The 12,503-nt window shown below is 39.4% G+C and overlaps 1 protein-coding gene across 1 annotated transcript; it reads right to left on the bottom strand.

Moving 5' to 3' along the window:
* Positions 1 to 3,089: 3,089 nt before the first annotated feature.
* LOC109880460 (guanylyl cyclase-activating protein 2-like) lies at positions 3,090 to 10,863 on the bottom strand. The gene is made up of 4 exons (XM_020472665.2): positions 10,506 to 10,863; positions 8,523 to 8,672; positions 7,525 to 7,636; positions 3,090 to 7,226 (listed from the first exon to the last, which is right to left on the bottom strand). Exons 1-4 carry the CDS (start codon positions 10,710 to 10,712, stop codon positions 7,087 to 7,089), a joined length of 609 nt encoding a protein of 202 aa, XP_020328254.1. The 5' UTR covers positions 10,713 to 10,863; the 3' UTR covers positions 3,090 to 7,086.
* Between the last annotated feature and the right edge of the window lie 1,640 nt (positions 10,864 to 12,503).

Here is a 12,503-nt window from a genome sequence, read left to right as displayed (position 1 = left end):
TCAACTGAGGATAGGTTCAGTATAATGGGGTTGTACTGTTGGGCCCTAGCCAACAGATACTTGTACTTGGTGTAATTCAGTCAACTGAGGATAGGTTCAGTATAATGGGGTTGTACTGTTGGGCCCTAGCCAACAGATACTTGTACTTGGTGTAATTCAGTCAACTGAGGATAGGTTCAGTATAATGGGGTTGTACTGTTGGGCCCTAGCCAACAGATACTTGTACTTGGTGTAATTCAGTCAACTGAGGATAGGTTCAGTATAATGAGGTTGTACTGTTGGGCCCTAGCCAACAGATACTTGTACTTGGTTAATTCAGTCAACTGAGGATAGGTTCAGTATAATGGGGTTGTACTGTTGGGCCCTAGCCAACAGATACTTGTACTTGGTGTGTAATTCAGTCAACTGAGGATAGGTTCAGTGTAATGGGGTTGTACTGTTGGGCCCTAGCCAACAGATACTTGTACTTGGTGTAATTCAGTCAACTGAGGATAGGTTCAGTATAATGGGGTTGTACTGTTGGGCCCTAGCCAACAGATACTTGGCATATAACTCTACGGGTAAAAACAACATGCCACCAGGCAAAGACAGAATATTTTCCAACATTGGTTGATATTTGATTCTGTTTCCAACTAACATGAATTTAACTTGAAATTAACCCTTGACACCCTACATTAAACCGAGACCTAAACTGATTACATTGAAGAAACGTAGCAAATTCACCCAGCACAGCTACGGTGTGCTATGTTGATGCTCACCATAATTACACATACGAAATTACCTTGCGAAAGTATTCGGCCCCTTGAACTTTGTGACCTTTTGACACATTTCAGTCTTCAAACATAAAGATATAAAACTGTATTTTTTTGTGAAGAATCAACAACAAGTGGGACACAATCATGAAGTGGAACAACATTATTGGATATTTCAAACTTTTTTAACAATCAAAAACTGAAAAATTGGGCGTGCAAAATTATTCAGCCCCTTTACTTTCAGTGCAGCAAACTCTCTCCAGAAGTTCAGTGAGGATCTCTGAATGATCCAATGTTGACCTAAATGACTAATGATGATAAATACAATCCACCTGTGTGTAATCAAGTCTCCGTATAAATGCACCTGCACTGTGATAGTCTCAGAGGTCCGTTAAAAGCGCAGAGAGCATCATGAAGAACAAGGAACACACCAGGCAGGTCCGAGATACTGTTGTGAAGAAGTTTAAAGCCGGATTTGGATACAAAAGATTTCCCAAGCTTTAAACATCCCAAGGAGCACTGTGCAAGCGATAATATTGAAATGGAAGGAGTATCAGACCACTGCAAATCTACCAAGACCTGGCCGTCCCTCTAAACTTTCAGCTCATACAAGGAGAAGACTGATCAGAGATGCAGCCAAGAGGCCCATGATCACTCTGGATGAACTGCAGAGATCTACAGCTGAGGTGGGAGACTCTGTCCATAGGACAACAATCAGTCGTATATTGCACAAATCTGGCCTTTATGGAAGAGTGGCAAGAAGAAAGCCATTTCTTAAAGATATCCATAAAAAGTGTCGTTTAAAGTTTGCCACAAGCTACCTGGGAAACACACCAAACATGTGGAAGAAGGTGCTCTGGTCAGATGAAACCAAAATTGAACTTTTTGGCAACAATGCAAAACGTTATGTTTGGCGTAAAAGCAACACAGCTCATCACCCTTAACACACCATCCCCACTGTCAAACATGGTGGTGGCAGCATCATGGTTTGGGCCTGCTTTTCTTCAGCAGGGACAGGGAAGATGGTTAAAATTGATGGGAAGATGGATGGAGCCAAATACAGGACCATTCTGGAAGAACCCTGATGGAGTCTGCAAAAGACCTGAGACTGGGACGGAGATTTGTCTTCCAACAAGACAATGATCCAAAACATAAAGCAAAATCTACAATGGAATGGTTCAAAAATAAACATATCCTGGTGTTAGAATGGCCAAGTCAAAGTCCAGACCTGAATCCAATCGAGAATCTGTGGAAAGAACTGAAAACTGCTGTTCACAAATGCTCTCCATCCAACCTCACTGAGCTCGAGCTGTTTTGCAAGGAGGAATGGGAAAAAATTTCAGTCTCTCGATGTGCAAAACTGATAGAGACATACCCCAAGCGACTTACAGCTGTAATCGCCGCAAAATGTGGCGCTACAAAGTATTAACTTAAGGGGGCTGAATAATTTTGCACGCCCAATTTTTCAGTTTTTGATTTGTTAAAAAAGTTTGAAATATCCAATAAATGTCGTTCCACTTCATGATTGTGTCCCACTTGTTGTTGATTCTTCACAAAAAAATACAGTTTTATATCTTTGTTTGAAGTCTGAAATGTGGCAAAAGGTCGCAAAGTTCAAGGGGGCCGAATACTTTCGCAAGGCACTGTACATTATGTTGAAATAGAAATGTTACTAGTTGACCAGATCTTTTGCTCTGAGGAATGTCTGATAGCCAATGGTGATGAAACAGCTTTTGATTCGGAGGAGATTGCGACTTGATCCTTGCCTAATGAGTGTGTGGCAGAAGAAGGGGTCAGACTATTGGATGATCCTATCTCAGGCTGGCTGTGTAGTGGTAAGTGACAGGGATATACCTAGTGGGAAAGCAGTTGGGTAAATAATATTATACTATTCACCATATTTAAAAAGGTGTGTGAATGACATTACTGTAAAATAAATTGTGTAGCTGGGTAACCGAAGCCTCAGTCTCTGTTATTTGACTTCTGTCATAGGGAGTTATACGTCTGACTTCCCAATTTGTCCACCAGAGGGCAGCCACACACTCTTAGTATTGTCCCATTGCTCAAGAATCTGGGCGCTATGGGGGATGAGGGTAGGCATAACATCCGCCTTGCAAAGTGGAATGTTACATGTTAGAGCCCCATATGGGGCGCTATAATTATTTGCTGTGAAAGCATGTTTTTTTCTGGGGTAACTACTCCCCAGACCCTTTATTCATTTCATGTTGTGAAAATATTTTTGTTATCCTCTTTAGAATTTTATTCTCAGCAATCAATAAAATATCTTCACAGGACACCAATGGATTACAAAGAAGATCATTTAAAACATTGAAAAAGGTTTTAGGGTTGTTCTGGGTAACCTGGGTCAAACACACATAGTTATTTACATAAGGTGAGAACATTAAGCTCCTCCCCCCAGTCTGAGATGCCAAAGTTCCACTTATCCATCCCTTTAGTTAATTAGGAATCCTGGCCCTTCTCACGTGTTCAGGTTGAGTAGTTGTGTTAAGTGTGCATTCATAAAGAACCTGTCCAGTGCATTAAAGACAGATCTTTAATATGTTATAACACATGAAATAGCTTCTCAATCCCCAACACCTTACACTCCATTCAGAGCAGCACAAGAATCAGGACCACAAGTTATACCATTACAATGATTGTATGATACTGTGTTTGGAAAAAACTATTGTGTAATAAACATACATACACTCCCCTACACCTCTAACTCTCTCACTCATCATTATTCACAATTCATTCATGATTATTCGTAATCATGGTAGCATCCACATTAATGTATACCTGGTCAGAAACATATTCTCTTCTTATTTATAATAAAAGTGACTCCAAAATGACAATACAATATTTACCATTAATTTCTATTGGGCACAACATAATCTGAAACGCAACCAAAACCAACTGCAAATGCATCCAACAAGTTTGTAGTCACAAGCTTGATGCAGTCATTGCGTGCTAGGAATATGGGACCAAATACTACATTTTGACAAAATGTAATACACTATAAGTGAATTTGTACAAATACTTATGACCTCTTAAAATGTGTCGACTAGATACTGAAGGTGCTTTCATTTTGAAACTGCAGAACAGATACACAGCGCAGTGAAAAGTATTTGCACCTTTTTGATTTTCTCTATTTTTACATATTTTTGATACTGAATGTTGTCAGATCTTCAACCAAAACCTAATATTAGATAAAGGGAACCTGAGTTTACAAATATCCCAAAAAATTATACTTATTTTAAGTATAAACACTTTTTGTTATGTGTAAACTCAAAGTTATTCAACACCCTATTTCCCTGTGTGAAAAAGTAATTGCCCCCTTACACTTAATAACTGCCTGTGCCACCTTTAGTGGCAATGACTGCAACCAAACGCTTCCTGTAGTTGTTGATCAGTCTCTCACATCGCTGTGGAGGCATTTTGGCTCACTCTTGGTTGCAGAACTTCTGTAACTCAGCGACATTTGTGGGTTTTCAAGCATGAACTCGACTAGGCCATTCCAAAACCCATGTTGTCCAAAACAGTTGACTCAAGTTTGCCAAGAAGCACCTGGATGATCATCAAGACCCTTGGAAGAATGTTCTATGGACAGTTGATTCAAAATTCTAACTTTTTGGACGTCATGGGTCCCGTTGTGCCTGGCGAAAACAAAACACTGCAATCCACAGTAAGAACCTCATACCAACGGTCAAGCATGGTGGTGGTAGTGTGATGGTTTGGGGATGCTTTGCTGCCTCGGGAGCCAGGACCTGGACGACTTGCCTTAACAGAAGGTTTGTTTTACAGGTCGATCCAAAGCTTTCGCTTCAATTGCAGTGCCATAGACAACCAGGTAAAAACATGGTAACCATTTTGACTTTAGTATGACCACATACTAACATTTGGCACTTATTAAGAATTCAAAATCAAGAACACATTTCAAGATTCTAAAATATTGAAGATTCAAAACTAAATTCAAAACATATCTAAAGCATATTAAATATCAGTACTCCGTATTCAAAGATAATTTACCTGAACTTCTTGTGAATTATCTTCCACCAACCATCTCTTATGACTCAATTGCCAGCAAAAACAGTTATCAAGTATTTAAATGGCTATTTGTGAAAAAAAGGCACTATTTAAACAAAGTGTGACCAATTGAAATATCCAGGCTGCAACTCTGGAGATGATTTGTGAAATGGCTACATTCTCACTGTGTGTGGTCTCTACTGTTATTTACACTATTTGTCTGGTAAGCTTACTTGTTTCTACCATTTCATATATTGAAAACGTCCACATATACCTGGACATACTGTATATTGGGTATATGTTGTTGTTTGTTTCTACAATATGTAAGGTACCCAGCTAACACATAACATTCTGAGAACCATATGTTTCTTAGAGCTCGGTGAGAGCATGGTTGTCCTATGGTTATATTGCATGCAACCTTCCCTCAGGGTTCTGGGAATGCTGATGGGATACCCTGGTTGCACATAATGTTCTGAGAACCATGTTTCTTGGGTGGGAATTTCAGTACTTCAGCATAACGTTTTCTAAAGGTTTTCTCAGGGTTCTATTTAAAGTCATGTTCTCAGAACATTAAGAAAACATTAGTAACGTTCAAAGAACATTCTAAGAATGTTATTTAACAACATATACATTATGTTCTCAGCATCAACAAAACTCCCTCTAGCCTCTATCTTGTTAAGTGTGTTCAGGTGTGTTGGCTGTGCCCACTAATTGGCCACACCTGAACTTAATGAGTGCTTGTTTCCTTTGAAATGGGGGTCTGTTTGAATAGACTAAATTGAACTGCTTTGTATGAGTAAAGAAAAACAAGGCATGATAGCGCCATCCTTGTGGCACAGTGGAATAATTCCATGAATAGAGAACAGAAGATCATAGGTTTGAATCTGACACCGTGCCACAATAAAAAATGAATGTGTTTATATGATTAAGTCTTATTGAAACATGTTCTCAGAGCATTATTTTATTATCTTCAAATAAACTATAATTTCTGTTCTCAGAACGTTAATAAAACCTCCCAGGAAAACTTTTAGTGAACCATAGTAAGATGTTCTCAGAACCTCCCTTCAACCTAAAAATGAACGTTCCCTGAACAGGATACATTTTTATTTTCATTCTCAGAACATTTAAAAAATATTCAGGTGTACCGGTCAGGAAACATATGGCTTCGTTCCCAGAACTAATGGGAAACCAAAAACACATGTTTCCACAACTTCCAAGGAACCAAAAGTGCTATCTGGGTATGTACTACAGTATCAATTCTTATCTTAATGTTATAAAAAATGTATTGCATTTATTTTGATATTGGCATATACACAGAGTGCACACAACATTAAGGACACCTTCTCTTTCCATGACATATAAATCCACTTCAATCAGTGTAGATGAAGGGGAGGAGACAGGTTAAAGAAGGATTGTTAACCCTTGAGACAACTGAGACAAGAAATGTGTACGTGTGCCATTCAGAGGATGAATGGGCAAGACAAAAGTTTTAAGTGCCTTTGAACAGGATATTGTAGTAGGTGTCAGGCACACCGGTTTGTGTCAAGAACTGCAACGCTGCAGGGTTTTTCACACTCAACAGTTTCCCTTGTGTGTCAAGAATGGTCCACCAACTAAAAGGACATCCAGCCAACTTGGGAAGCATTGGAGTCAACATGGGCCAACACTGCTGTGGAACGCTTTCGACACCTTGCAGAGCATGTCCCGACAAATTGAATGGGAGAATGTCAAATGCATACTCTTCGTGTCCTCTCTCCTCGCCTCTTTCTCAAAACCCACTGTGGGAGAAGGTCTCAATCAAATAAGTCCTGAGGCGATGTATGCTAATGACTCAATTGGGAATTTCTGCTGTCTGTAAAGAAATGGCCTGTAGGTTGATTCTGCTGCTACAATTGGATATCATGCAGGACACTCTAACCTAATGCAGCAGGTGCAAAAAGATCCCTGAGCGAAGTCCCCACATCCGTTTTTCAGGGGAAATGGAAGTTGAAAATACTGTATCCATGAAAACTGGAAACATCCGCTTTCTTCTGACTCCTCGGAGAGTGAGTATGCTGGGAATAATTGAAATCCATACACAATCCTCAAATATCCAAGGATTTGGCAACGTCATTAATTTCCTAAATCTAGCAAATCCCCATTTTGAGAGATACTGACTTTATGATCATCCTATTGTTATCCTATTATGGGAGTAGAGTCGATGATAATGAATACAGGCCGTTTTCAACCAGAGAAGTTATTGTTTTGGTTCAGATCCTCTTTAATAGAGAGAACCAATGTCCTCTTCCTCCCTGTCTGACATTTTAGTTCATCGTTTTGGACTCTGGAGTTTTCTGTCACTCAAGTGCTGGTGGACCCAGTAACTGGGGTTGATATCCAGGCGTATGAGTTTTTGTACCCAGGGGTCTCTCTTTGCCCCCTCCACAAACTCCTCCAGAGTTATCTGACCTGGAACCAAAGACAACAAGGAGATCCTTATTATTCTACCTAATGTGTATCCACTCTGTCATTATACTGTATCATCAAGAATTAGTTAAAGGCGATAGCTCACTCCAAATTTTTTCAGATCTCACAAGTAGTCACAATTCATCCACTTCCCACGCCATCGGTTGAGTAGATCAAGCCATACATGGGTCATTATTTTAATAGTGTCTCACTATGTCATTATTTCTGACATATCTGACCATCCTGCTTCAGTAACAGCTAAAGGCCGTCACAATACACAAATAAGTGCTCCAGTACTCACCGTCACCATTCTCGTCAACTTTCTGGAAGATACGGTCACAAACCTCTTCAGGTGTAAGGTGGATTTGGCCTGCCTCGTCACTGACAGAACCTTTCTTTATCTTGTAGATGATCTACAGACATCACAGACAGAGGACTGTTACATCAATCAACTGTTATAGTTACGTTTTGCAGACTTTGGTTCCTCAAAGGGTCTGAGAGATTTCCTACCCTTCCACATGTGTGCATTTTAAATCAATAGGTTAGTACGAGGACGGCTGGAGAAAATTCCTGCCATATTCTTTAAACCAATTCAATGCATTTAAATCCATAAGGGGGCATATACGACTACACACTTTGGGGGAACAGTAGAGCATCGGACTACAGCCTTCAAGTCCAAGAGCAGGGTTTCTCAACTTCGATCATGAACAGCCACTGTCCACACAGCTTTTCAATGACCCTATAAATTGCTCCAATTAAGAAGCCTGAATGAAATGGCCCAAATGTAATTAATTTGAATTATTCTAACTAGTGTACTTCCAATACTGCCAATACAGTAACTATGCCAACAGTGAATCTGAGAAAAATGGCTTTAAAGTATTTTTGTTAGCCATCCAAATAGGTTGTAGGTAAATAAATGATAATGCAATGACGTATCATCTTATTATGAAGTAATGTTTATGCATATCAACCATGAACACTGATTTGATCTATGACCCCTAAAATGCAGATACTGCACTCTGCTTTTGTATGACCTTAACTATATGGGTAATGCAAGGGCAAAGTGCAGTATCTACAATAAAAATGTGTTTATTCAACTTAGTTGTTGTTTTTCTGTTTGATAAATAGCTGATTCTCAGAGGCTTTGAGTTTAGTGGTTACCCAAGCAGATATACACAGCTTAGCGTCTAATTGATAATGAGCTATAATGTGCTGTAGAACACATTCCTACCAGGAGCCATGTTGAGAAACACTGGCTTAGAATGTTACCATAGGTCGCACTTCGGCCCGAACCCTTACCCTTATAATTATTCTCAGCTCGTGCCTGTCCAGTCGTCCATTGTCATCGTTGTCAAACACCTTGAAAGACCACTTGAGTTTATCCTCGAGCCGTCCTCGAAGCACAAGGTTTAGCGCAGCAACATACTCGATAAAATCCATGGTGTTGTCCTGGAATAGAGACAGACAAACGATCATGATCAACTACAAATCCAATAAAAATCCTTATGTGTTCTCCAAGTAAGAAATACATGACATCCCTGACAGTGGGGCACATGTAAAACAAAAGGTACACCATGGGATCATGGTGGATTGTGATAATATGGGGAAAGAGACCTGGGTCAAATATGTATTTTCAGGTGGCCTATTTAGACCTTTTTAGACTTCTGCATCGAGCCTATTTCCAACTGTTTCTCCTCAATTGTTACATTGGTGGTAACTGTGGGATAGCTTAACTGGCCTACAGCATTGTCTTGGGCCTTTTGTTGGAAGTGTGGCCCTATTTCCATTTGGGTCTTTCCATGTCAATTCAGCAGGCCGTAACACCCACTCAGATTCTTCTGAAGTCGTTTCTGTAGTTAAAAACAGATACTATTAGCATTCCTGCAACATCATTTTTTGAAATATAATTTGATTTCTGAGAAATTAAGCTAATAGATCGCACCTAAATTTGACATTTTAATTTATAGGATTCATAGAATATTCAATACATATAGTACCTAAGATACGATTTGGACCTTAACTTTTTTCTAACAAGGAGTAAGACGTGAGGAATCCAAAGAAATGTCAAAAAGCCACCCACAGCCCTACACGCCAATCCCACTCCAACACCGAGTTTATAGTATCAGTTCTCTATGTCTGATAAGTAGTATGGAGCTGTATTATTTCTTCATCACATGTAATGTATTCTCAGTGAATTTTGTAGATGTTTTTTTCCCCATTCAGAGAAATTAGTAATGGAAGTTGTTAGGTTTTTATCCCATCCTACATCCTGATATTACCAGGTTCTGAACACTAGGGGAAAAAATATGTTGTATTGTCACATACACTAGATAGGTGCAGTGAAATGTGTTGTTTTACAAGGTCAGCCATAGTAGTACAGTGCCCCTGGAGCAAATTAGCATTAAGTGCCTTGCTCAAGGGCACTTCAACAGATTTTTCACCTTAACGGCTCGGTATTCAAACCAGCTAATCCAATGCAAGTCAATGGTACCTATTAGCATTTTTGCACTTCATATCCATATAATATATAAGTAACCCCATTGAGTTAACATAAACATGTAATTATTAGCCCAGGTGTTTATTTAATTAAATTCCTGAACCCAACAGGTGCTTATTAGAGACAGGCTTCTATTTAAGCCAGGTGTCTATTTCCTTAATGCACACAGCTTTTGCTCATTTGCTACTTGTCAGACATAGAGAACTGATAATATACTCATTGTTGGGGTGGGATTGGCGTGGGGTGTGGGGGGTCCATTGGTGGCTTTTGATGTCTAAGTCATTGTTAGAAAAACAATGGTCAAATGTGGATGTTAGGTACTATATTTAAAGAATGCAAAAACTATTCCGGAACAACCTGAGAAGGTTGGTGTTGAAATCCTCTTTCTTGTCCTTTTTGAGATGGAACGACTAATTTGGCTTTACACTCTGGCCCACTTTATGGAAAGAGGGCTATTATGGCCATCTACCTTTAGGCTATTTAATTAAGCATACGGCCAAATGAAGCATGATAGTGTACAGACAAATAGCTTAGCCTGCATGTGGAAAGAGCACACATTTTGGGAAACCCATATTCTAGAAAGCAATATTAATAATAGTATTGTACTAAAATTGTATGAATCTATATTCATGAATTAAATGGGAAGTTTAAAACACTTGAGTTGAGGGGGTCTATGATAACTCTAGGGCTACACCAATACAACATGTTTTTTTACAGTATGTACATACATCATTTACAGTAAATGCAATTGACCCAGGTCTGCTGGTTTGTATTCAGAATCTTACCCCATTCATATCAAACGCACTGAATATGCCCTCCATGTATTGCGATTCTGGCGAATTATCGTTTTGAACCCCAAACATCCTTTTGAACTCGTGCAAGTGCAACGAACCGCTGGGGCACTCATTGATGAACCTCCTGTAGAGGTCTTGAATTGTCGATATTTCCAACTCTTCTTCGCTGTTTGACTGAGCTTGCTGATTTTGACCCATTGTAAATCCGAGTGAAAAAGGTCAAAGTGTGAAAAAGACAACGCATAAATTTAAATCCAGCTGTGGGCTAGTCTCCGATATGGCTGTGCGCAATAGCCTGGGGACACGTTTACCTCCGAGGTTCATAAAATTCGTAAACCTTTAAGAATTCGACCTCGTATCTTCTCTCTGCTCCCTGCATCGTTGCCTTTGATGGTTGTGCGTGGAAATAGGTCTGACAACATAGGCTACATCATGTGGGATACACATTCGTTAACCCCAGGAGGCAAATTTATTTTTAGCAAGACTTGTCCTATATCGGCATTTAGTAATCTGCAGACCTGATCCAATTGGACGATGTAATTTGTAGACCTACAAGGCTACAGTGTGCCAAATAGAGAGTATATGTCCTATAACGTTTGTGACTCAACTCGTTTTATTGTGTTAATATATTATAAAACATTTTCACAATTGCATTTATGTTATAAAACCTTTTCACACCTGGAATGGAGGTTGGTCAGGCCATGGGCAAATGATCACCCTTCACTATCTGAGGATTAATAAATACATTTTCACTGAACAGCCACTTCTGAAGTCAAAATAGTATGTGTACAGAGATCAGAACAGGTAAAATATAGGTAACATATCCAATAGTAGGTTGGAAATGGGTTTAGAGTGTTACTGGATATAACAGAAGTTAGAGAGGTCCGGTGGAATTGGAAAGGCTCTGGTGTAAGGTTCGGGCTTGTTACTTCCAGATGACCCATGTTGGGGAATACCTTAAGGTTGGCTGTGGGCCAACGAAGGATTAACTGCACACGTTGGCCTGTCAAGAGAGACTAGACCCAGGACAGCTTGATTGTATTCTCTCTTAGAAAAAAGGGTTTCGGATAGGGTTCTTCGGCTGTCCCTGTAGGAAAACTATTTTTGGTTCCAGGTAGAACCCTTTCACCCAACAAGGAACCCCTAAAATTAGCCTTTCAATTAAGAACTCCTTGGTGAAAAGGAACCAAAAAAAGATGTCCCCTACAGAGACAACCAAATAACCCTTTATGGTTCAAGGGAGCACTTTTTTTCTAAGTTAGTACCTTAGATTGAGATTCTGGCAATGAATCGCTTTTAACTCCAGTGACCCATACCTGACCTATTGTTTTCAGCATCTCAGTCTACCTTTTGCATTTTTATAAATTGATAAAGATAAGAGATATTGTTAAAGGTCAGGTATGGGCTAAGAGTGTTACAGGATATTACACAAGTACAAGTTGATTGGCTCTGGTGTAAGCTTCTTCAACATGACCCATGTGGGGGAAAACCTCGATGTTGGCTATCGGTCAAAGGAGGATTTATATGAAACAGGAAATTACATTGACATTTTATTCATTTCACAGACTCTCTTATCCAGAGCGACTTACAAATAGTGCATTCATCTTAAGATAGCTAGGTGAGACAACAACATATCACAACCGTAGCAGGTACATTTTCCCTCAATAAAGTAGTTATCAGCAAAGTCAGTGCTAGTAGGAAAAGTGAATGTATTATTATTATTATATGGGGGAGGTGCATGCTTCAGTAGGATGATTCAATGTGAGATGATTCAGTGAGATGATTCAATGTGAGATGATTCAGTGGGATTATTCAATGTGAGATGATTCAGTGAGATGATTCAATGTGAGATGATTCAGTGGGATTATTCAATGTGAGATGATTCAGTGAGATGATTCAATGTGAGATGATTCAGTAGGATGATTCAATGTGAGATGATTCAGTGAGATGATTCAATGTGAGATGATTCAGTGGGATTATTCAATGTGA

Source organism: Oncorhynchus kisutch, unplaced genomic scaffold (assembly GCF_002021735.2).
Source record: "Oncorhynchus kisutch isolate 150728-3 unplaced genomic scaffold, Okis_V2 scaffold1887, whole genome shotgun sequence".
In the NCBI taxonomy this organism is placed as follows: domain Eukaryota; kingdom Metazoa; phylum Chordata; class Actinopteri; order Salmoniformes; family Salmonidae; genus Oncorhynchus; species Oncorhynchus kisutch.
Note: the sequence above shows the minus strand (reverse complement) of the source record. Positions and strands in the feature narration are given on the sequence as shown.